Genomic DNA, 26962 nt, shown 5'->3' with positions numbered 1-26962 from the left:
CAAATACCTCGCCACGCGTGACATGCATGCACGCATTCACGCATCAGATCAGCTTCTGTGCAGATTGAAATACTCCCATGCATCAAGAAATGAGTTGTGCATCGGCACATGTCAACGCATAAGCACCAAGTAGCAAGACAATGAGGAGGCAGTGAGTTCTGGTTGCAACCACCTATAATTAACCCCACCCGGGTGAAGTAATTGTGAAACTGCCAAAATACACGCTGAGGAAGGGCAACTTGCCCGAAACGCTCGTGTGACAGTATTAAATAGTATAATAATAGCAGTCCTAGTCTTTCATTTTATATTATTCACATGAAGGATCCGGCATCCTGTCGTCACAGATCTAATCTTGAACTGAGCGCATTGTGTGCTCACTTTGATGAGGCAGTGAGGAACCACTCAAAATCGACATGGTTCAGGCCATCATGTATGGAGCATGGGGAACAGAATGAAATAGCACTCTGACCTTCTCTGCGTCCTGTTCGAACAGACGCAGCTGGAAACACTGGTCCAGCTTCAGTTTCCTCATGTGCCACAGCTGCTGCAGATTCTGGCGCGTCCCGTGCAACTTATCCAGCAGACCCGTCACCTTAGCCACTAGGTTGTGTGCGTCCGCGTGCACATGGAAGCCGTGGTGATGGTCGTTGGAATCTCCACTCGCTCCGCTACTGCGGTTACCGTAGCCGCTGTCACCGCCGCTTCCACCTCCCGCGGTTTGGATCTGTAGCCTTTGCAGCAGCCTTCGTCCCTGCGCGTCCAGCTCCTCCACCGACGCCTTGGTGGCCCTTTTCTTCAGCGACGCATGTTCTTCCATGAGCCGCCGAGCCCCCTCCAGGTCCCGCGGGAGATCCCGCTGGGACAAGGTTTCCTGGAGCTCCTCGAGGCGTGCGAGCGCCCGCGCCGAGTCGCTGGCAAAGGTCTCGAACGACAGCCGCACCTGGAATGAAAGTCAAAAGTGAACTGCATTTTCCAAAATGGGAATACTGAATTTCACCTAATCAAGTCTAAGTAAAGTGAGTCATACAGATAAAGTTGTGCTGTGAAGAGCAGAGCTGTTTCCTTAATTAAACACAATCAAAACACATCTCTGTGTGTGACTTTTAATGAGCAGAAAGAAAAAGAGAAAGTATCCAAACCTCAATCCATTCATCATGGTTGTACTCTAAGCTGCCCTCAAAGTCAGCTGTCAGCTGGGATGAGTCCACAATCTTGGATAAACCATCTAAGGAGACCATCACCGTCTGGTGTGTGTGTGTGTGTGTGTGGGGGGGGGGGGTGTATGTAGGACAGATGAAGTCCGAAGTGACAATGAAGAGACGTGAAAAATGGGTGAATAAAGGGAGGATAAGAAGGAGACGGAGGAGAGAAAGACCAACACAATTGAATCACCATCACAGACGTCATCGTCATAATATTTCAAATTAATCAAATGTTAACTCGCCAACATATTTTCAACTGTTAAACCAAGATTTGGAGAACTATGTGCAGAGTCAGCGGCTCCACATGTCTTCTGTTTAGATAGGTGGGGTGACCAAAAAAAACAGCATTCCTGACATTTTGAGCTGCTTTCTTGTTATCGTTAATAAAATGGAAATACACGGATATAAACTCTCAGGAAGTAAAAAAAACAAACACTGCAGAGGTTCACGAGAGCAAAGGGAGCACAATGGAAACGCTAAATGAATGGTCGGATTCGGGGTTTGGAGCCTGAGTGCTCTCCGGCATAGAAGCTGTTTTAACTGAAGGTGTTTCTTCTTCTAAACTGCCAGCAAACTAAGACACACCACCACGAGTAGCTGGTGTTGGAGGGGTGGACCTACACACACCTGTTGGCAGCAGGGGGGCTGTGCAATAAAAACATCATCTGGTACTGCTGGATAATGAGCAGCAGTTGTGAAAACTCAACAGGACTTGACGAGGACCATCACGTATGAGACTCAAACCGAGGCCTCCTGGTTTACCACCGCGCCTACTCACACTCAGTACATGTTTGACATCGTACAGAAACAACAAGCGGCTCGTCCAAACCCAACTCCCCACTGTTGGGATGTAATGCTTGTAACGCCATGTCCTATATATCCTGTTCCCATAGTAACTGGGTCAGGACTAAATATACCACCACCACATGCCCACACGGGACCGAGCAGTGCCACTGTCACTGAGCAGCAGCTCAATCGGAGCTGATAAATTAAGACCGATGTCTAAACTCACAACACTCATCTTCATAATAAATATAACAATAGTCGGATGCAATGAGCACTACTGATATCTCCATCTCGTGTAGAAAACAGTAATATCATCATTAACCTGTGCAAATGAAAGAGACTCAAACAATAAAACCGGCTGTGTGTTAAAGGCTTTAGTTTTGTGCGTTAGAAGTAGTAAAAGTATGTCGAGCGTCACCAACCTCAAATTCAAACTTGGAGCTGCCGAAGTTGGTCCTCTGCTTCTGCCAGAAGTTGTCTGGCTTGATGATGAGGGCGACGTGGATACAAGACGGGAAAGACTCCTGGAGGATCTTTAGCAGAGGCTTGATGCTGTCCCACTTAGAACCACGCATGTCCACAATGACTGTGAAGCCATGTCTGGCCACCTCCTCACTGCAAAAAAGACCCCCAGGAATAAATACTTTTTTTTTTGTATTACTTTTGAATTATTTTACTAGGCTTAAACCATTCGGGTAGCTTAGAGGAGAGACTATAAACAAGTGACAGAAGCAACCAGATGTGATTGATTTGAGACTGAACAATCCTGAATGAGCTGAAAGAAACAATGTCCGACCACTGACTCATCGTCACCACACACCAGAATCAGAGACACTTTAAAGCCACTCAACATATACAATCTAAATGCAAAGATGGCAAAAAGATTTAAAGTCAAAAGATCCCACGCAAATCTCCAGAGCATCTGGGGAGGGAAAAAAATTGTTAAAACGTTCAAGCGTTGAAATTTCCACTGCCGCTTACCAGGAGTCCTGCTGCTGTGTAAGTCCATAAAAGGTTGTTTCTCGGTGTTAAAGACTTTAATCTGAATGTGTCTAGCTAGGAGACGGAAACAAACGCAGGCCCTCCTGCTCTAACTCCCTCTGACCTCACTCTCTGAACACAGATAGGCGGCCAAATGGGTAGAGAAAAACAGGGTGAGGAGGGAGAGGAGAGAGAGAGAGAGAGAGAGAGAGAGAGAAAAGCAGATGTAACAGAAGGGGAAAGACAAAAGAAATATTTAGACAGCAGAAAGAGAAATCAAGCTGACCTCCTTCTGAGTTAGAGACACTTGGTTCCTTCTGCGCCTCAAACTGACAGATGAAAACAGACGTATCTTATCTCCTCCTAACTTACACAGTAAGTAACACAGTTCCTAAAGACTCAAGTCTTTTGGACGCCTGGAAGTCTTAATGCACCAACTGAAACTAGTACGTCCTGATTCAGAGCAAGCTACTGCAACGCCACACAGTACTTGAAGAGAAAAGCACTACAAATAACCAACATGTTTGAATATGCTTTGAATACATTCCATTAGTATGGGACAGAGGAAGGACTAGAGAGTACATTTTTCACAGTGAACAGCTTAATCCAGCTCGGTCTGCACTCCAAGCTAACGTGGCATAAAAGCAGAAGAATAAAGAACAAAACATCCCGATCCTTGGGATCCTTCAGTTACATGATTTCAAATTGATGGGATTCCTTTTTTTTGAGTTTTTATGCACCTCTGAAAATATGCAAAAAGACTTCTTTTCAGGGGTCATGTCTGATTAATAGTTAGTTCTTGGACTTTGACACAGACTAGCAATAGCAAACTATCTACACTATACACACATTTGCATCATTCTGAATGCTGTTGACTTATTTTTTACTTGTATATCCCAGAAAGCCCTGAAGAATCCCGGACCCAATTTTTAAAAGAAATTGATCTGGACCACCTCTCGCCTCAAGACAAATCTCCAAACTCTGTGAAAAAGAGTCAAAGCACTCGACCTGTGAAGCACTAGAAAGAGCAGCGCAGGGGGATCAGAGGAAGCAGAACAGAGGAGTGCAAGATAATCACAACTGACTCCAAACAGAACAGCCTGGAGCTCAGAGGTGAACGTGGAGGAAAGGGGTTTCTAAACTTGAGCATCAGCATGCACAGAACTTCACAGCGCAATGGAGTACGACCTCGCAAAAACATCCTGTGGCTACATGCTTCCTGCAAACTGGGAAACAGGAAAGAAAAGACAAACGTCTTTTAAACACTTATAGAGAAAAAAGAAGCTGCAATCACAGTCATTTAATCAGACCTGCCTCACTCTAACGAGACATTATCAACGGCAGAGTGAGAGGAAGAGGAGAGTGACTAAAACGTAATGAGTGGGAACCTACACACAGCTTTTTATCTAGAAAGTTAGGAGGAAATGACTGGGTGGGGTAATATTCACAGAATCCAAAATAAAAACCATCCCAGCTCTCTGTAGCCTCAGGTTGTGCTTCAGCGTTTTAAATCAAAGCAAGGTGGGAAAGTCTGACACAAAGAAAGCAAATGAGACGTGTGTGAGTGTGACTGCATGAAAGGCCAAGAGGAGGAGTCTGTTTCAAATTAACCCAGGATCAAGGAAGGGGTCTAAAAAGGTGCAAACGAGCATGTGTGTGTGTGTGTGTGTGTGTGAGATGCATGTTCACAGTTTGAAAAAAAAGTATGAATCCTCCACTGGAATCGTGTGCACTGGTGTGTCTGTAAGTAAATGATTCCCACCTGGGAATGGTAGCCAGGTAGGCTATGAGCCGGCGCAGGTCTTCGGGTCGTATTCTGTCATGGTTGCTCCGCGCTGGGAAGGTGAGAACGGGACCTCCGCGTCTGTCTCTGCCCCCTTTGGATAAAAAACAAACCATTAGATAACCGCTTCTTCCAATGCTCTCATACCGCAGCAAGGCTGAAGCAGCGCTGAACCAAGTGGTGGGTGAAGGTTTTACTCTGTGGTCAATCTTTTGTGCATCTGTTATTATTCTGATCAAGAGTATGACTTCGCAACTCCCGGAAGTACTAAAATGAACAACTTAACTATGAACAATGTCATTTATTAATGCTGAAACAGAAAGCTGTCTGGTCACTTCAAAGAGCATATTGTACATGACTAAATCCTCCACTGCTGTCTAAATGCTCTCGATGACTTCACCTCCCTTCACGCATTCATCTCCTCTGATAAGTTGCTTTGCATCGGCGCGCTAACGCAACAACAGCCACGCAAGATGAGCGGAGCATATATCTGACCTGAGAGAAAGGCCACCTTCTCCTTGAGGATAGGAAGCACGTCGATGGCCTTCATGTCCTCATTGCGATGAAACCCTGAAACACAGAAAAATGGAGAGGTAAGCGAGGCAGGTAAACGTTCAAACACAAAGACAAATGAATCTCCATCATCAAGTCAGTCAACAAGACTCTATTGTTTGTCTGCTGTTTGACTGACCCGGCAAACTGCTTGTTTTAATCCAGATGACTTCAGTCACACACACACACACACACACACACACACACACACACACACACACACACACACACACGCATCTTTGTGTCAGAGCAGTTAGTCGTCGTTTCAATGTTACATCCATGTCTGTACAAAATATCATCACTTCATCGTTTCATCCTCAGTCGTATGAAATTGTCATGATCAGCATAGACTTCTTAAGTTATGGTAATGATAATAGAGCGGACGTGTAGTCATAGTACCAAAATGTATCAGTTCATCCTTGAGTCCAGTTGGATGTTTGGGTCAGATTGGAAGAACTACTACTACTACTACTACTACTACTACTACTACTGCTACTACTGCTGCTACTACTACTACTACTACTACTACTACTACTACTACTACTGAGACACCACTTTCTTGACGATGGCTGTCGTCGGAGTCATAAAAACATGCAAAAAACAAATACTATTCTGGACAATTCCATTATGGAAATGCAGCGAATGGAAATAAAAGCAATCAAAGCACTGGAATACACAATCATCCATAGCTGAATGCTACAATGCGGCATTTACAAAAAAAACAACATGATATTGCTTCATACAGCTTTGACCACAGAATATGAATGCATGCAAGTGAGGAGGTGTGTGTGGGGGGGGGAGGGGGGGGGGGGGGGGGGGGGGGGGCAGTGCCTCTCTGCAGATGCAGTTAGCTGATGATGTCATCAGATATCGCTCATTTTAGCTGTGAGTCATCTCCCTCACATTTACACACGCACACACGCACACACGCACACACACACACACACACACACACACACACACACACACACTACTCCTTTACATAAGCACACGAGCAAAATAAGGAAACTTCATAATGATAAAGAATGCCGTCGGGGGAGTCAAATATTTTTGAGCTCTGTTTTGGTAAACAGAGTGTGAGGGTCAAAAAGGAAGGCAAGAACTGTAGAGGAGAGAGCAACAACTTTACATAAACACTGAGCTGCTATGACACTTATGATACAAACATTTAATCACACCGACTACTAATGGCAATGAGCTAATTAGATAATGGCTAGACCGAGAGCTTAATCATGCACTCAGACACACACACACACATACACACACAAACCGAAGGCCCTCAAATAAAAGTCAGTCATGATTCTGAATTAATTTTTAAACTACAGTAGAGCCATAATCTCGGGCAGGAAGCAGTGATTATTCAAGGCTGAGTATTTGCTCTCAAAATTGGAATATTTGTCAGCTCACAGCTTGATACAAGTAGAGAGAAAAACGGTACAATGAAGACGTTCATCATTAAACCGATGACTGCTACTTCCAGGTCGCAAATGAGTTACGACCTGAGGATATGAAGGAGGAAAAAAGGGACGAAATGCAATGTGAAGACAGATAGATAGATAGATAGATAGATAGATAGATAGATAGATAGAGACATCAGACGTCAGGAACAGAGAAGCACCGGCAGCTAATGATTCAAGCCAGACAGCGAAGAGAACAATATGGGGGACAGACAAACCTGCGGCGTACAGCGAGACAGATAATGGCTAAATAACTCCTACAGGTTTTAATGGCTCCTGTAATGTAATATCACTTTCATCCACGGTCTGAGGGAGTCAGGAGCAGCAGTGAGGATGGCTGCACATAAGCTCACAGTGGACTGGACGCAGCCCGACTCAAAGATAATGTCACAACTAGCTGAGAGGAGATGGGACTGAGGTAGCGATAACGGTCTCCTTCTCATTCCACGGTTGGCGAGAGGAAAGAGGGAGAGAGAGAGAGAGAGAGAGAGAGAGAGAGAGGGAGGGGCTAAACAGAGTGAGTCCCTCACAATCCTCGTAGGTTTTATGATCTCCTCTGTTGCTGGCTGCCTCTTTATAACCTGCCGCACCTGTTTCTCACCCAAACCCCCTGTCTCTCACACACAGAGGACGAGGTGAGAGGACCGAGCATGGCAATAGCTGGAAAGACGTTAAAAACAGACACATAGACTTTAAAGAGCGTCTCATTCTGTGTGTGTGTGTGTGTGTGTGTGTTGAGCGTCAGCACTACAGGGCCCAAGCAGAAAGAAGCAATACTCCTCTTGCACTTTGTGTGTTGGCACATGCGTGTGTGTTTTCCTGTGAAGCGTGCACAGACACATTCCTCACTGTGGCGGTTTACGTAAGATACTGGCACTGGCACAGAGCCAACACTGCCCTCTATTATAATGCTGCAGCACCGGCCAAACTGCAGTTCGCACCACGTTGGACTGAATCCGGCAGAAAGGCCGGACGAACGCGTACTTTGGGTTTTCGCGTGGAAGGCTGCAGGAAGCTAGAAACACACGTGGCCGTCATACAAGTTGCACATCTTAACGCTGGGAGACGGGATTTTGCAGATCAGGTTGGTCAATTCCACACAAAGCGTTGTGAAAAATAATGGAGAGCTGCAAAATACAGCTGCCGGTGAAGAATACGTTGTTTCCATGGTATGATGGCGCATTACTTCTAATGTCAACACAGTACAGGCACAATGCCAAAAGTAAAAAGACAACAACCACAGAGCCTTTCCTAATTTGCATTGTGTTCATATGCAGCAATAAAGCACAGACTTTCCTACAGAGATAAAATATTAGATTCACTGTGATTCATGAAATCCCATCATCGCCTCTCACTCCACGCACTGACACACCAGAACACACAGGCACACACAACAACCTCCTCTCTTCACTACACACAACCCCTCATTTACAAGTCTGCCGAGCATGAAATAAAGCTTTTCAATCACAGACTGCTTGTTCATAACACGCTCATAATGAGAGCAATCCATTTTACTGGCAGACCGCACTCAGCGCCCTGCAAAATGAGGCAAAACGCATAGCGTTCGTCTAAGAAATACGTTGTTTTTAAAGTTTTTTTTGTAATCACTATTTTTTTAAATCTAGAATTCAAAGCAAGGAAGTGAAGAGGGAAAGTAGATTGCTCACTGTGACACATCTGTCCTCGCATATCTACACAGTAACAGGAAATACAAGGAGATGACTGCGAGTTGAGGAGACCAACTGCACACATGACAGGTAGTGGATCATTTAGACGCCAATGCACGAGTGGCGGATGACAGATGTCATCATGACACACATGCACGAACACAAACACACACACACACACACACACACACATGGGCATTCACATGTGCACTTATGCTATCTCTCTCTGCATATTTAGTAATAGAGACATCTTATGAATACATTAATCAAAGGGACAATAGTAGTATGTCATGTGGAGTCTGTTCATGCTTGGGTTGTTTTGACAACACATAATGCATAGTGTATTGTACAACGATGCTCTTGCTTGTGAGCTCCATGCATCCACTACCTCCTGCTTACTCGATGGAGGGTCGCTGGGCACCAGGCTTAGCAGGGTATTCCAGACGTCCCACTCCCCAGCAACATGTTCCTGCCCTTCCTGGGTATTCCCCCCAGGTATTCCCAAACCAGAACAAATATATAATCTCTCCTGCGTGTTCTGGGTCTACCCCGGGGTCGCTTACCATTGGACATGCCCTGAAAACCTTCTCCGGGGGGCATCCTGATCAGGCCGCCTGACACTCGGCTGCAAACCACCCTATCGCGTGCTGAAACCAACAGAACCACATCATCTGCAAAGAGACGCAATTCTGAGGTCCCCAAACTGTACGCTCTCCTCCCTATGGCTGCTTCTTGTTCATGAAAATCAAAAACAGAATCAGTGGCATGGGACAACCCTGGAGAAGGACAACACCACCCTTGCTTGTGAGCTATGCATCTTAAAGTGAAAGAGTGGAACTCTTCATTATATTGGTAATTTGCATTGCCACTACATGTATAGGCAGTTGGTGAATGATTGGTCCCTCTTATTGTAGCTCTTTTCCATTTAATAACTATGCAACAATAATTCAGTGGAATGCTGCAAGACAAGGCCATAAAGTAAATGTAGTGTCTTGACAAGGGGGACAGGCAAAACAGAACTTAGGGACCAGAGACAAATGGACATTTGCAAAGCTTGATTCTGAGAATTGTTACAGAGAAAATATTGCACATGCAGCTAGAGGGGTGAGTACATTTTCTGTCTGAATTTAGAAAGCAAACAGACAGAGAACAGGATGCATCCTTAAATTCACATTGATGTGTATCAGAGGAAGTACAACTGGACAACACACAGAAAGTGTGCCAGATCAGAATGGGAACAAGTTTACAAACCCCTTTTTTTCACCTACAAGCATCATAACCCTAACTCACAACGCTAAAATGAACACAACTGCATGTTTCTGTCGTCTGAACAGACGTTCTCAGTGAATTGTGCCAATCCCTTTGCTTCCAATCCTTTAGACCACAGGCTAGACTGTACACGGTGCATCTGCACAGCCTGGCACACCGCACGATGCCAATCCTCTGGCTCATAACCTCGTAACCTCAAACCCAGAGCAATTACAAGCTAGGCTGTATGTGTAGCAAAGCAGAACAGGACAGAAAGGACTGCTACATTATACTGCAGAAATACTACAGCACAGATTCTCCTGGCTGTTGTGCTGACCAGCTCAACGCAAACCTGACTTCAGCTTCCAGTGAGGATAACTGTGTTTAGGATCCAAACCCTCAGAGCAGTAGTCCCTATGAAATGCATTTAATAGCAATGATGTGCACCCAGCACTTGCCCACTCACCAATCTGTCCCTGTACATATTCAACGAATGGATGCTTTTTATTAATCACAGCTGTATAAATGTAAACCCTCTGTAGGAGTTTACTGTCTGCTATATACGAAAAGATTTACTGTGCATATGAACGTGATGGATTTCAGATGGCTCTTTCATACTTCAGTTCTGGGTCAGAGCCCAGTATGTGAACCTCACTGTGAGTTTGAGTGAAAAGAGAGAACCGGGAGGTATTCGTCCCACTGCTCAGCCTGGTTTGGCTCAGTTTGGCCCGAACTTGGACTGGCTTAGAATGTGGGGAGTGTTTGGGAACAGCGCAGAAACAGAGGAAGTGTGAAAGTGGATAGGTTTAGTCATTACTGTGCTCGAGTTAGAGAGTGTGTGCATTAGTGGCTGTGTGTGTGCATGGCTACCCCTGTGTGAGCCTGTGCAGGTATAGATTTGTCACTTTGTGTTTTTTATACGTGTGTGTGTGTGTGTGTGTGTGTGTGTGTGTGTGTGTGTGTGTGTTCTGACCTGTGCTTCACTGTGTAGCAGACTGAAACCCTTTGCAGCGCTCTAAGAATACAGCGCTCCCTTGGAGAGAGGGATGTGCCACTTTATCAGCTTTTTGGTGAAACAGAACCCAAGCAGAACAAAATCTCTAAATCCTCAAAGGAATTCACTTCAGCTGAACACAAAATGAATATCTCACTCTGAGAAAAGTAACATCAGTGTCTTCCAGGAAACCTGTAGCCCTGACTGTCTAGCAACAATGGCTGCGGGTCATCAGCTGGCGTTTGCAGCACTGTAGTAAGCTCTTCTGTTATGTGGTGTTGACACACACTATGTCTGCTTTTTGAGGTTTTGGGGTCACCTGGGAGTTTCAAATCAAGCCAACAGCGGCTCATTGAGTTGCACTTAACAGTCAAACATAAACATACTAAACTGCTGACTTTCACAGTTTAATGTTGATCTAACATTGGAATTATTTGGCCATTTCACCCCAAGAGACTCAAACGAACAACTCAGCTTTGAGCTCTAATCATATCTAATTCTATTCCGCTGAAAACATCTACTCTCATCGTGTATCTTCCATTCTTTTCTGCTTACCACCATAGTGTGAAGGTTCTGTCTATCATGCTGTCGTGGGCAATATGAGCGTTTGGTGGAGTCTCTTCACTGGGCTGTTACGAGCAGGATGTTCGTCGTGTCCCCGATGAGACAACCCCGACTAGAATAGCAGCGAGCGTTTGTTGCCACGGTGCAACAGGGTGATTAGATGAACAACGTCGAGCTCTATCTCCCTCCATCTCTCTCTCAAACTGTCCATCCTTTTCGGTGTATTTGTTTCCCTGTCTTTTGCTCACACGCACACACAGTCGTCCCTCCCTCGGATACAAAGCCACTTCTAGCGGCCTCCGCTCTACTCCAGTTCTGTGACCTTCAGCAGGAGCTGGCAGGGGGCCTGGGGACTGTGGTGAGCTCCGCTTTCATCGGGTTTCTCATATTGTTGTTACAGTGTGGCTTACAGTAAAAATAACACTTTGCTCCTACCGCAACCCCTCGACCTGGATATAACCCCTAAGCACAGCAAAGAAAGGTATGAATAAGTCATAACAAATGGGACGGGTAGGAAACATAAACTGATCACATGGTAGAGCTCTGGCACCGTGCTTATGAGTTCAATCTGGAAGTGTCCGATAATCCAACGCCATCCCGCCACTAAAGAACTCTTATTATATGTTTCTTCCTGCAATTTGTTGAACCTAAGCAGCAATATATGGAGTTACTATACCAGCTTCAAAAAGGCTTAACTTTTTATTTAAGTTAAGACCATAAGGGCTGCAACTAATAATAACTCATAATTGAATTAATCTGTCAGGTTTTTTGTCATTTAGCAACAATAGTGAAACTATAAGTTTGTCTTCAAACAGTTGTTTTGTCTGACCAACAGTCCCGTACTCAAGAATATATGAGTACTTTTACTGATCAAGTTGTATTTATTTTTGATGAGTCAGCCCATTACTGCCAATATTTCCACACCTTTCAACAAACAATGGTAATCAGCAGTATGATGTAGGGCTGAAAAATGTGTCAAAATCTTATAAAAATTGCAATATGGCCTACCGCAACTTTCAGTTAGCAGGAGGATCAACATTTGATAAAAGGCAAAATGATTTAAAATAAAATATCGTCTGGCTGCAGAGATGACCTACACGCATCATATTCCACAGACCGAAGAAAACATCTTTGATTGCTACAGATCACCGAAAAAAAAAAATCACACCATATTCACGTTAATACGTTTACAATGAAAATGGGAATAATAATATCATTCCCTCTAATACGGCAAATCATAGCGCAATTTCAATATTGCGGTAACAATAGTAAAGGGAAGATATAGTCAATGAAATGAACACAAGAACATGTGTGCGTCTGTCTGTCTGTCTGTCTCATTTGTAATCTTGTATCCTGGTTAAGGTTGTAATAGACCTTGACAGAATGTAAGTATTGCACGTGTTCTTATTATAGAGCTACAGCTGTTTCTCTATCCCTTTCACACCTCAGTGAGCCTGAATAACAACCTCACCTCTCAACGTAGTTTACAAATCTCCTCTTGTTCTCTTTGTTTCTCGTCGCATGTGACGTCCTACCACTCTGTCTGTCTCCCCCTCTCTGTATTCTCCCCTCCCTCTGCTGGCGCTATTGACTTCTGACATACTTAGTGTCCCTCTAGGCCTCACTATTGGCAACCCTCTGTGTCACTTGCCAGTACTTAAAGCTGTCTTTTAATAGAGGTCTGTGTCCACGCACCGCAACGTGGCTTAATTTGAAAGGATAACAAAAAAAGAAAAGTGAGGCAATGCTACACCAACAGTCAGCACTTTTGACAGGGACAAGCCCAATTTGGCTGCGTCAGAATCAGAGGACTGAAGCTCTTTGTCTTGTCACTATCAACTTGAACTCCATTCTGTATCCTTCTAGCATTTAAACAGAAGTACTTTTACAACAATTCTTCCTGGGGTGCATGAAAAATAAAAATAAAAACTACACTTTCTTCATGTGTATGGAGTCTTAAGTTATAAAAGTCTGCAACGAAGTTTGACGTTCATCTACTGGATGAAGGTTTCTACTGGGACACTATACACAAGCATTGATATTTTAGCTTTTAGCGGGTCTGACTCTTCTATTGATCTGACCATTAAAGTGAAGAAGTCCTGTATAAGGACCAAATGTTCACTCGTCCCAAGTGAAAGGATCGCTCAATTGATTGCGCAATCATCATCATCATCATCAGTAAGAACACCCATGACTTCACACGTTGAGCCAGGTCTTGGGATACGTATTCTAAATGAAATTATGCAAAGAGGCGTTATAAATCCTCGCTCAGCTTGCCTTGTTGTGATCTCATTCTGCAGCTCTGTCCCTCGTGATAAATAGCACTGCTTCTTGTAATCGCTTTCAGAGCTACTCCTCAGACATCTGCATTCATTACCCCCGCAGGCACCAAGTCTTGGTGATTGAGCATGAGAGAGAGAGAAACCAGCACTTTGTATTGAGAGTGATGGCTTTAGTATCTTCTAGCTACCTGATTAGAGTATCTGGGGAGCTAAAAGACGTTATGGTCTGTACTTGTATTAATTAATAGTTCAGCTTCTGTCCTATGTTTAAGGTGTAAGCTAGCGGTCCTGGTTGACTTGTTTCAACACCTAGATCTACCATGGCTAGCAGGCTGCAGCTGTGCAGGCTCAGAAACGGTTCAAGTCAGGTGTAGCATAGCCTCAACATTCAGCAGACAGAAGCTGTGCATTAAGCCCCGCAAGTAACTTTTCGTCTATTTATATCCTATTGCAACTAAATCAGTTCTGTGACTGTGTACTGTAGCACAACCCAAGCTGAGCACAATGACCCAGATACCACAGTGAAAACAGGACACCTTGTGTATGAGCGATGGCGGTAAAGTGTGTAGAAGTATCATCTAATTCTTTCAAACATAAGACACATACACACAGACAGGAAATAGAAGCATGTGATCTAAAGGAAACAGGATTCTGGATAAAAACAACAGAATGTATTTATGAATATCTATACATTTACAGACTATATATATATATATATATTTATATATATATATTTATGATAGGGAATACTCTACCTGAGAGTCTGATCAGTGTCTTCCCAGCCTGGGCGTACTGCCAGCTGTGGTTATCCAGCACTGCCATTGTAAAGCAAAACCAGCACCGAGCCGTCCTCCGTCAGTCGAGGCCTACGCCACACAGGTCTCCAGCGGTTATCACAACACCAGGTCTAGCGTCTCTGACCGCACCATTGTTGTACAGTATGGCGAAGAAGAGGCGACTGAACAACATGCCGTGCCCGCTATCGGCCAACGCCCTGCCACCCACTGAGCTGCAGAAAGCCAGCGGCACTGCCAGCTCCTTTTTGCATTCACCAACCGGCTTTTCTTTGCCCCCCCCCCCCGTGTCACTAACCCCTCCCCAAAACAAGATTTAGTAACAAGTGCTGCTTTGCATTAAACAGTTCCTCCCTTGTGTGCCTGTCTAGCTACTCACAGGGAACGAAGTTAAGCCAACCACACGGTTGTCGCTGGTGGATTTGCGGGTGAAATAGGCTCTAGTGATGATTTGTTGTAGTCTCCTCTCTGACTCATACTTTGACTCTGCTGGTCACTGTGAGCACCTGAGGACCCGTAATGTAAACAACATCCTCCTCATCATATTAGCACCAGGGACAGGGACTTGGACCTGGGCCTTGAACTCAAGTCACGCTTAAGTCGCACACAGACTAAAGACTTGATTTGAAAGGAAAGAAAATGACGTGTGAGCATCAGTGGGTCTGAGAGGAATGTGTTAAGTTACGGTAGATCGTAAACTGTTACTAGTTGAAGACACGTAATTATAGAAAAAAGGGTTGTAATGTTATTGATGAATTACTGTTATTATTGCGTGCCTAATAACGTTAGGGATATTTCCTATTATCCTGAGTAACGTTAGTCTACATCTACTTTTAGCTGCAAAATACAGGTATTTACTCTGGAGGAAAGTTATTTATAGTGTGCTTTTTTTTTTCATATTGTATTGCAATAACCTGTTTAAATTGATCATATGCCAACCAACTAAACAATGCTGCTACTGCATGCCGATAGATAAAGGAGCGATGATACAGTACATGGTTTGAATTCCTTAGATACAGCCGTGCATCTCTGCTTTATGTCTTCATCAAGAGCACAGCGAGTAGCTGCTTATGAGACATGCACTGAATTACATGTACAATCACCTTGTTTTATACACATATGGAAGAGAAGCTTTTTACATGAATTGCTTGAATTAAAAGTCATCTGACACAGCGTTATTAGAATTGCATAAAAAAAAAAATACAAAACTAATATCAAAGAATGCTTTTTGTTTTAAAGCTGGCACACACACCAGTAATCAGTTCATTCATTTATAATCATGTGTAAAGCTTTCATATTTGAAGCTTTACGCCATCTTGACATCAATAAGCTTCATTGAGACCAAATTATCTTAGTGTTTAGCTCTTTTGTGAGTGTGGCTAAATTTGATTCATGCATATCCACTTTCAAAAAAACGGAAGCTTGACAGGAAGCCAACATCTTTTAAACTGAGGAAACAAAACAAAGAGCTCGTTCACTGTTTACTGCTAGAGGGAAATGAAGCTTCTTTGTTGTGTCTCAAAGGAACAGTCAGGGGGGAGCGCCGTTATTTTACAAATTGTGAGGGAAGCTCTGATAAGCTCTAAAAGTGGGTTTACAAGACATGGAGCTTAAAAGCAAGGCCACAAAAAGTCATGATCCAGCATCTAAACCTGCTTTCATTATGCACGTAGGTGACCGTGGATAAGTGGAGAGCAGGGCCGCCTTTCAATCAGAGGGTCGGCGGTTCGATTCCCCGGCTCCTGCTCAGCTCATATCAATGTGTCCTTGAGCAAGACACTTAACCCAAAAATGTCTCCCGTAGCTGTGCCTACAGTAGATTGATACTGATTTGTAAGTCGCTTTGGATAAAAGCGTCTGCTAAATGAGTGTAATGTAATGCATCAGCACTCAAGCTGCAGTGCATTGATATCAAAGTGTCATCATAATGTTACTACCTTATTATGCGCATACAAAAAATAAAATGCCTAAAAAACATGAACATACACATTTTATATAGCATTCTCTCCACAGCACGGTTCTGGGACCACCTACCAACGTCGCTAGCTGTCTGACATGGATCCACAGTCAGCCGACCCTTCCTGTCCTTGACGAGACGCATGTAGTGGAAACGGAAGAACATGGTCAGACTAGCCATGTTCTGTGTCACAGATAACAATCCAAAGTGTACCAAAGTGGCAAAAACAACAACTGTAATCCTGTGGTTATAGACTGCAACTCATAAAGAATTTAGATCTCCAAGACTGAGGGGTCAAATATGGCCTCTGGTTCTGGAAAGTCATTATTCAAGCACAAAAAAAACTACAAGCTAACTGCGCTACGTTGACGTCGTGTCTCGTCTCGGCGAGTTGAAAGTCAGGTCTGTCGTGCCGTCTGTGTATGAAAACGGACCAGCTCTCATATCTAAATGATCCTGTTGGAATAAATAGCTGAGAGGGATTGTCACCTCTGAGAAAGAGGCATGGCTGGGGGGGGGGGTGGGGGGGAGTCAGCTGTGACAGGGATATAGAAACAGATGAGTGAGTGTGTAGTAGGTCATGTCTTTGCAGATGGAGACGACTTGTTTGTTTATTTTGCACTGGCATAACATATAGCATCTGTGTTATAATAAGCTCTAAATAGCTGACCTCACCATATCTCAAAGTCTCCAATGGAACGTTGTGTTTCTGTCTCGTCACGCCCGTATCCCCTTGTGACCCAGGCATGTTGACCTTTACTTCTCTGCTATCCTGTATGAACTTATAATAGATTATGAATTCATCAAGAGGACTGTAATATTCCTTTTCACTGAAACGCTGTGCCCTGTCTCTTTAACCTCCATTCACTGTCTAACTGTTACTGTGGCAGAGTGACACCATGACAGAAGTAGTCAGTGTGAGAGGGAATCGACACTAAAAAAAAAAAAGCATAAAAGCCCTTTTCAGTGCCGGGCGTCCATGTGCATCTGCCCGCCTGTGAGCCCACAACAGTATACAGTACAGACCGAGTCGCATCAAACACCAATGAAGTAGAGAGCAGGACGCTTTGTACGGCTCAGGGAACGCTATTCATCAGCTTCCTCCATCCACATCGCTCCGATTGTCCCACCGCACAACAAAACCAAGCCAATAAACCACAGTGCAGCAAATTACACTCGACAGGCAGAAGGGAGAGAGAGTAAGGAGTGTGTGTGTGTGTGTGTGTGTGTGTGTGTGTGTGTGGTCCAGTGTGTTACCAACCGCCGTACATGAAGAGCGGGCAGAGGAGGAAAGAGGAAGAAGAGAAAGTGCTCGAGACAAAACCCACGTCAGCTGTCCTTCATTCATTTTGGACAGTTATGGCCCAAAGCAGATGGGACTTGAACTGATGATGTCAGACAATGGGAGAGAGATGACAAAAGAAAGAGAGAGGCAGAGGGAAGATCTGTCTCCAACCTCCGGCTTTTATGAGCACTTTTGACTTTGCACATTAAAAAAAGTGAAAAAGACGAGCGCATCAACAAAGAGAAGACGCTTTAAAGGTTGATGGAAGCTGATGTTTGAAATACAACACTGACATCGAAAGTGTCTGTTTTTGTAAGGTGGACAAAACATTCACGTCGCGCTGCTGCTCGCCATCACGCGCCTTCATGCCACAAGAAAGCCCCCCCCCCCCCCCCCTCAAAACAGAACAAGAAAAGCAGGGTGTGGAGGAGTCGAGGGCCATTAGTGCATGTCAGCTCCTCTCTGTCCACACAGGCTGATAAAAACAACACAGGATGCACGTGTGACAGGAACAACCATTCACTAAAAACAAACACATGCCATCTGTGGAGAGCAGCAACACAATGCTGCTGTGATTCACGGGTGCTGAATTGAACATGTAATCTTGTAATCTTGTCACACCAACTGCTTTTATTCTGATAAATGGTAGGTGGTGGGACCAAGCGCTGATTCACGTTTTTAAGCCCATGTTTCCCAAATAAACTTCAAACTAGAGCTCACAATGAGAAACTAACAGATAATGCTGCAGAGAAATCTGGCGCGCCCAACAGTTTCACCAAACAATATTGCATACGCACAGAAAAATAAGCGTCTTCCTGCATGGGACAAAACATAAAAGGACCATCTCCCTGTTTCACAGCAGAACTGTCAGGTCAGCCACACCATGTCCTCAGCTGACAGCAGCACTAACAGAGCAACAGCTGAGCTCTGATAATAGGATTATTTACTGCTACAAACCTCAGGGACAACACAAGTGCTGTGATGACACTGGAATCTGCACTTTGTGGAGATAAGGAAGAGTACAGACAGCAGGCTGTGTAGAACAGTGTCAGTCCTTACCTGTGTAGTTACTGTTGGAATGAAAAGAAGAGGATAAATAAAGCTGCACAGGTGCTGTTGAGCAAGCTCGCTTCCTTTTTGTTTTAATTTAGAGTTTCTGTAATGAATGTCTCCAACAGTGTGATTTCTGTCTCAACAAATCCAGCAAAACAGACCAAAACTATAATAACTTACCGAATCCAATTGTCTTTAGTGTGTGTGTGTGTGTGTGTGTGTGTGTGTGTGTGTGTGTGTGTGTGTGTGTGTGCACCTGCAGGGCTTCCAGCTTGCCAAAAGCAAGATAGTTCCTGTTTACAAGCTCAGCAGTCAGAGCCAGTTCCCAGAGGGACACACACACACACACACACACACACACACACACACACACACACACACACACACACACACACACACACACACACACAGGCCTTTGGTAGCTCTGGACATCATTGTTTTATTACGTACGCCTGTGTGTGTGTGTGTGTGTGTGTGTGTGTGTGTGTGTGTGTGTGTGTGTGTGTGTGTGTGTGTGTGTGTTGCTGCTGGTGTTCATATGCATTTCTGCTCTCCTGTCACCCTCTGCTCCTCCCTGGCCCTCTTCCTAACTCCATCTATTCTCTGTTATCCTCCTCATCCTCACTCTTCTCCTCATCCATGTCTTCCTCTTCACCGCTTTGTTTCCCACCACGTCTCGCCCTCTCCGACACTCTCCTCCAGTGATTTCCAGTCTCTGCCCGTCTCTCAGTCACTCCATTCCTCTGTGAATAGGTTTTCACTAGACTTGACCTCAACAAAGACAATGTCCCGTTGAGTACATTACACAGCAGACGGGGACCTTCAGGCTACGGCTCCACGGCCCGTCTCCTAGCCAGGAGGCGACTGTCGGATCCCACGGCTAACCACTGTTATTACGGCCCTGAAAACAACTGGCTTGTGCAAACAGGGGACCATGGGACTCTGGGATGGAATATCTGACTTACATGCATGCGTGCACAAACACCCAAAAGAGTGGTCAGTGGTCACTAAGGGGAGCACAAAGGTTACGTCTCTGCTTTAGTCATTGTGCCACTGAATCCTTACTCGCCTGATGTAAAACAGTCAATTTTTATGTGCAAAAAGTGACGTAATGCAGTGCCAAAATAACAACATAAAGAAGTGAACAAGCTGTGCATACTCGGGGGAGTAGGTTTGCAACTTGCCAGTTGATTTACAGCAGTGTTTGTACAGAGGGAAATATTTTACAACAATTTAGACTGCTGAGCCATTCCAAATCTAATCGCATAGTTATGTTCATATTCTGTCCTAACCGTCCTCAAAGAGGAAAGGGGTGAAGAGAGAGACAGGCAAACAGATAGAGGCGAGGAAAATGAGAAGTAGTGACAGGAATAGAGAAGAAGTGAGGGAGAAACATCGCTTCTGACTGGTTTGTGTCCCAATTTAGGATGTTCTCCTCAAGCCATTTAATTGTAGGTCTTTTTATGAGTTTGGGGCCTGAACTCCACGCAAACAACAAAGAACCACATCTGAATCTGGCCTCCACCCCAACTGCATATAGATCATAGGACATACCATACATGGTCATTTTATACTTTACATTTGTATCTGCATCATTTTTCAAAGGGAATTACAAATACATGTGATATCTACATACTTTAAATAAAATGCAAATAATCACAAACCGCACAAAATGACAACAGTTATTCTGAGGAGAGAGGAAAGGACTGACTCGCTGCACTCTTTGCCTCACACAGTAGGGGTCACTACATACTCTCACCAGTAAAACACTTTCATGCACAGATAAAAGCAGAAACACATGTGTGCAGCATCTGGGACTGGAGGAACATTTTGCACTGTGATGGACTACTTATCCAAAAACAGGGGGAACTAGTATTCTTTCATTAATAAATGAAATTCTTCCTCTCTGACATGTCATGTTGCATTAATCTACCTTGAAGTACCAGCCATGTCACACACCTGAGGAAGAAAACAAAAGGGGGAGGGGATCACTGAAATACTGCTGACCACTACTAATAATCAGTGCAGCTACACCAACAGCATCTTAAACCCCTTCATCCCAAAATAGCAGAATAAGAAACAATCAATAGAAATCCAAATGAAGGAAAGCATTCCCAAGATTCCTGACCCTCGTATTCCCGTCATCCAGATGCAGTAGAATCCCCATTGACAGGCTGCTTATTAAAAATTAAATGCGTTTGGGTCACTACACTATTTTTTTCACAGTTAAGGAGGGTTCATGGTGTCAGTGTCTCATTCAACCCCCCCCCAACAAACAGCACAATGTATAGCTTAAAACAGTGGTAGCACTTTGTCGTTTGCAGCGATGTGGGATATTCTAATTAACTTAATCTTAAAAGCACCATATTAAGGGATCATGAAAACCGGGCATCTCAGAGAGCGTCTCCTGCTAATCTTATACGGTGTGAACTGCTTACTCTGACGGATAAAGCTCATCATGCCTTGAGAGAATAACACCGATTCAAAGGTTTCCACGTCGAGGTGATGCAGGGCCATCCAGATATATATAACGCTCCATAGCAGCAAATGTATTATCTCTCTGACGCAGTATTTTCTTCTTGCTCCCTCAACGTCTTCCTCTCGATAAATAATCCGCTGACTACGGTTTCAAATACACAATTCAAACAGAATTTACTGCGTCACATTCTTGCCTTTGTTCTGATTTAACAAGGCCCCCGTTTGACCACAATTCGCAAGCCACACAACCTGGAGAGTGGGCCAAAGTGAACGTGAAGCTATGAGTAAGCTTTGTCAGTTACAACATTCAAATTAACGCCTAATTGACCAGGCAAGGAAGAAGCCAACTTCTCATTCACTCTCTCACACACTGTATAGGAGGAGGAAACAAACAAGCCACACGTAGTGATTCATTTACAGTTCACAATATCAAACTCTTTAGATTCTCAAACATGTTCATCATTTTTGTGAAACTACCATCTCCCAAGAAGCAACACCAGAGAGTTTAGGACGCGACTGTGATGTCAGGTAGGACAATCGGCAGCGATGTCAGAGATAAAGGGAAACCCTGTGGCTGTGTGTTGTACACTGAATGTACAGAGAGACATTTTTAATTAAACATACAACGGTCGAGAAAGATGACGAGTCAATATCAGGGAGATGCTTCTAATACTGTTCAGCATCATTATATAAAAAATACACTTTGGAAAGTAAAAGTAGTGCATCCTTGTTGTTACAACTGAAAAAACGTTATTCATACGAACACCCTCGCTCGGTTCAATACATCTAGGTGGTGGTTTGTTCTCGGTGGATGACGTTACTGCGTCATTTGCCTGACATCAGAACTCTCCTCTGCTTGTGAACTGTTAAACTATATTTTAGCGTTTACCACCAATCCTGGAATTCTCACCTTAGCCACAGCGGCCACTGCTCAGCAAAAGTTCCAATCGATGGAATACAGCAACATATGTCAGTTATCAATTGAGATGTATTTGTCTTTTATGATGCTACCCAAACCAAGGACAGCTCGTCAGTTCAGCTTCTCTGGCGGTTTCAGCCTCCTCCATGTAAACACAAACCTTTGCAGGGGAAGAAGTGAGACCACATGACTCACACGCCTTCATTAGTTAGCGTTCAGACCAGAAATAGAGAGTTGTCATGCTATTGAGAAAGAGCTCTAAAAGAGCAGAGCTTAGGGGGAGCACAATGCTGTCAACGGACAAACACACGGTTCTTGTGCGCGCGCGTGTGTGTGTGTTGTGTGTGTGTGTGTGTGGGTGTGTGTGTGTGTGTGTGTGTGTGTGTGTGTGTGTGTGTCCACTGTCTAAATAATTCAGCCTTGCCTTGTACATCATATAATACTTACAAGGTCCAGCAGGCAGGAACTGGATGGACATGTCTTCAGCTGGCGTCTGCCCCCCTCTGCACTCAAACCAGTAAACTGACCAATAAAGAAGCAAGCAGCATGACAGCTCAGGAGGGTTTCCATCCACATGTGAGCTCCCAGAGGATGAGCGATGGGTAGAACCTCCTCTCCAAGAAGAATGCTTGCAGGTTTCAACAATCACAGCCTTTACCCCCCCCCCCCCCCCCCCCCCCCCCCCCCCAACACACACACACACACACACTGCAAGTAAACACAATGGCACAATCTCCACTGCAACACTGAACCACGGGGTGTTAATCAATCCAAGTCTTAAGAAAAGAAAAAAAAAAATCAGTCTTCGTTCCACTTCCATGTGCATAAATGTCTAAAGTCTGCCTGTGGTGTAACTACAGAAGTCAAACACTGCAGCTATGACTCAAACATGAATCAATAGTATTTCAGCATGAAAATGACCCAAATCATTAACGTGTTTGCAGAGATATGACGATTCTATCACACGAACCGACATCATGCCCTATTTCATCTTTGAATGAATTCATTCTATTAAATAAAGTCTTCAGCATAAGCGAGCATCGCTCCTGCAGCAGCACAGCCGACAGAAAGCCTGACTGCGTCCATCGTCGTGGTGTTATTCCCCCGTCCCTGGAGCAGCCATGCATCCTTTATATCCCTCGAGTCAAGGAGCGACCAGCAACCACCACCAACCCCCCCAATCATGCTTAGCCCCTCCCCTTTTTACCCATCTCTAACGAGCGATTGGCTGGTGTACGTGGGGGGGGAGAGGTTGACGGCGATTGGACGGGTGATGGGAGCGGAACCTTGCTGTCCTACGCATCAGTGCTCTCCAGGAAAAGAACCGGGGTCAGAGAAAGAGAGAGAGAGAGAGAGAGAGAGAGAGAGAGAGAGAGAGAGAGAGAGAGAGAGGAGAGAGAACAAAGATGATGATGTGGGGGAATAGGAATGATAGGAGTGGATCTATGTTATCCAAACGCTGTCCTTCTAGAACATCCTTGAGATATTATCACTGTTATACCACTACTAACATCAAGTCTTGCAGGAGAGCCGAGATTGGGATGAAGACTGCGGTGAATGTGACGTTGACTGTGCGGGGGGAACGCGCTGTCTTTGACTTCAGGGACAGTGCAGTTTACACCAGATGGAGCCCATAAGCATACAGCATGGTGGTGAATGGACGTATTTATTGTGCGTGTTTGTATAGGGAGGGCCGGGTTCAGCTATGCATGGGGGATGAGGAGAATGATTATTGATGAAGCCTGATTATTGGCGCTGGACTCTGACTGTGCAGGTGTGCATTACTCCGTCTGCCTGAGGCCTTGGTCTAGATCATGTCCTGTATTATTTATTTTTGCAATGTGGCATAAAGAAAATAATTGGAATCATTTTTCCCTTGACCAGATGCTTTCGTTTACATTCAGCAGTGAAGGGATAAACAATTACATTCAGATTTTGGGCTTTGAGTCAAAGCTCATGGAACTTGTAAGGCCCACCCATTTCACATATTTGAATCAGTATCATTTCATCAGAACATTTTGATGACATGATGCAATTTTTGATTAAGTAATTAAAAATGGTCCAAACTTTATCACATGCAGTAATTGAGAACTTTAAAGCTGTGTCCATTAACCAGTTACATAAAAACACCCATTCAACAATGTGAAAGTTTTTATGTAAATTGATACATTTTATTAAAAAGCGCCAGATAAATGAAGTGATGTGGTGTTTGGACAATGAAAACGCTCTGTTTGGATTTTGATCTTCTAGTTATTGCAGCCACAGGAAATATGACTTGGCTAAACAGACGTCATTATGTTGATATCCTGTGACAGGAGGATGCAAGCTGTGCTCTTTCTAAAACCAACACAGCCAGTGTTGCAAAGCATGATCCAATTAAGGGACGTTTGGACGGACGCGCACAAAACACACAACAAGCAGGCAAAAGGCACGCAGAGAGGTCAGGACGCACACGTGCACGTCTGACTGAACTGCCTGCACACAGACACACAAAGGTGCAGGACAAACATGACACAAAACGCACTCGCTACAGAGTCCAGCTGTCTCCATGTAAGACACCACGGGGCGTCTAACGGCTTTCCTCCCTTTCAACCCATCTCCTCTGTGTGTGTGTGTGTGTGTGTGTGTGTGTGTGTGTGTGTGTGTGTGTGTGTGTGTGTGTGTGTGTGTGTGTGTGTGTGTGTGTGTGTGAGTGAGTGAGAGAGAGAGAGAGAGAGAGATATCTCCACAATTGCAGCTGTCATGAAGAACTTCGTCTTCCAAACCGATCGGGAACAATCCGATAATAAATGAAAGAAAAGAAACTCATTAAAACAAGATAATATTGAGAGACTTTCATGTAATTGGACATTACAGTGGACACTTGGCAATGTCCTTTTTTTCAATAGCAGTAAATACATAATGGAGTCTGAAGATTTGCCTGCCATGCAAACCATACCGTAACTTGAACTGTTAGAAGCCAACCTCAGACTACTATGCAAAGAGTCCTTTCTCCCACTGCTGCACTGAGAGCTATCACCTGTAGCTGTGATAACAAACTCTATAGTAGACACACACACACACACACACACACACACACACACACACACACACACACACACACACACACACACACGGGATGGATGGTCAGAGCTTCTATATAATACCTACCTCCATGCAAATTATGGTTGGCACTCTGAGTGCCTGCATGTAAATCAGGAGACAGCGCCGTGTCTAACCATGTGCTTTTATGCAGGCAAAGTTCAAATGAAGTTCAGCCAGGCTGGTGAAGCTGTGGTATTAAATACACAGACTACACTCTAGCTACAGTATACTCTGTATATGGTTCAACCTATTTATGTCCTCCATCCTCTGCCTCTTTTTCCCCAATATAATATGATTATATACCTATTTTTTTAAAATTATATAACTATTAATTATCATATTATTTCTCTGCATATATGTCACAACAGGACAAAGAAAGAGAGACAGCGAACGAGAAAAAACAAAGATCTGGATCAAGAGAGAAAAGATGGAAAAGAGAGAGAGAGAGAGAGAGAGAGAGAGAGAGAGAGAGAGAGAGTAAACGGAATTTACTGAAACGCACACATGACCACATACACACACACACACACACACACACACACACACACACACACACACACACACACACACACATAGAGTTTAGTCTTCCCCACCCTTGCCTCTGCAGGGGAGAATAAAAAAAAACAAAATCCAATGAACTCCAGAGAAAACCACTTCCTCCCCTGCTTAGAAGTGTGTGTGTGTGTGTGTGTGTGTGTGTGTGTGTGTCTGCTCGTCTACCCACAGTGCACATGGTTAGCATTCAAAGACGAATTCAATAGGAACCACACAGTGAGCTCAGTATGGGTAGAGATGAGAGACTGAGTTCACAGCTGAATTAAACTGAACAGAAACATATGGAGAGGAGAGGACTCTCTCTCTCTCTCTCTCTCTCTCTCTCTCTCTCTCTCTCTCTCTCTCTCTCTCTCTCTCTCTCTCTCTCTCTCTCTCTCTCTCCCTAACTCTCTGTGAAATATTCATCTACTGTATTTTTCACCATACTGTGCATGCTAAACATCATCAGTGCAGCAAGCGATCAGACTAAACAGGCAGTTGGCTATTGGTGCAGATTATCTTGGACTGAGATTAAGAGCAGATTTGGGGAACAGTCCAACTATTTACTCTAAGCACGCTTAGTCTGTAAATCCATATGCAGGCAACAGCGTTTTTTGGGACACTTGTGATTTTGTGGTTAAGTGTCTTCTCCCAAACTCATCCAGATTATAGGCTTTGTTTTTCATCTTCCCCTTTAGCAAACACGTGCACTGATTGCATGTCCATAGCTAATCCAGTTTCAGTCATGGTAATGTAAACTAGTGCAACTTCAAATGAATGCATATTTATCATGATCAACACACTGTGTTAAGTAATGCAGTGTGTGCATGCGTGTGTGTGTGTGTGTGTGTGTGTGTGTGTGTGTGTGTGTGTAACATGAAAGTGCCCATATTTAGATGCAGGGTCTGTCGAGGCCCTTGTGGTTCTGTGTGACATGAGCAGAACAGATGAGTGCTGACACATCAGCAAGAAGAGTAGGTTGATGTTGGTAGGAAGGTTGAAGTTGGAGTCTAGAGACGCACACTCAGCACTTAAGTTAGGCCTCCAGGCTGACAATTCTGTGCATGAATTCTATTCATACGTCACTATAATAATCAAAAACCACAGAGTTTGATTAATAACCTGTATGCCTCACTATTGGGATCATTCTTTTATGTGTAAGGCAACATCAGGCTCGACTTAAATGTTTCCTAACTTAAACCTAAAAAATTGTAACAAATATTTACAGATATAAATGAACTGAATTGTTATTAATTAAAACAATGGTGTTCGATACCAGATCAGCCTTTTGTCACCGATGCCCCATCCAGCGGTTTGAGTCGGTATTGGACCAATGTCCGAC

The 26962-nt window shown here is 44.1% G+C and overlaps 1 protein-coding gene across 4 annotated transcripts in view; it reads right to left on the bottom strand.

Annotated features, from left to right (window-relative positions):
* Positions 1–26962, bottom strand: part of triob (trio Rho guanine nucleotide exchange factor b) — a 93953-nt gene that overhangs the window by 52094 nt on the left and 14897 nt on the right. For 3 of the 4 annotated variants that reach the window (XM_068736004.1, XM_068736000.1, XM_068736002.1), the window contains 5 exons: positions 5248–5322; positions 4732–4846; positions 2411–2603; positions 1140–1244; positions 470–940 (listed from right to left, as the gene is read on the bottom strand). In XM_068736004.1, coding sequence (XP_068592105.1) covers positions 470–940; positions 1140–1244; positions 2411–2603; positions 4732–4846; positions 5248–5322 — 959 coding nt within the window. Of the gene's footprint in view, positions 1–469; positions 941–1139; positions 1245–2410; positions 2604–4731; positions 4847–5247; positions 5323–14271; positions 14520–26962 lie in introns of those variants that run through there. The other variant, XM_068736003.1, reaches the window with a different exon arrangement.

The sequence above is a fragment of the Cebidichthys violaceus genome, unplaced genomic scaffold (assembly GCF_023349555.1).
Source record: "Cebidichthys violaceus isolate CVI_PGR_0920_01 unplaced genomic scaffold, fCebVio1.0.p SCAF_7, whole genome shotgun sequence".
Lineage (NCBI taxonomy): Eukaryota > Metazoa > Chordata > Actinopteri > Perciformes > Stichaeidae > Cebidichthys > Cebidichthys violaceus.
Note: the sequence above shows the minus strand (reverse complement) of the source record. Positions and strands in the feature narration are given on the sequence as shown.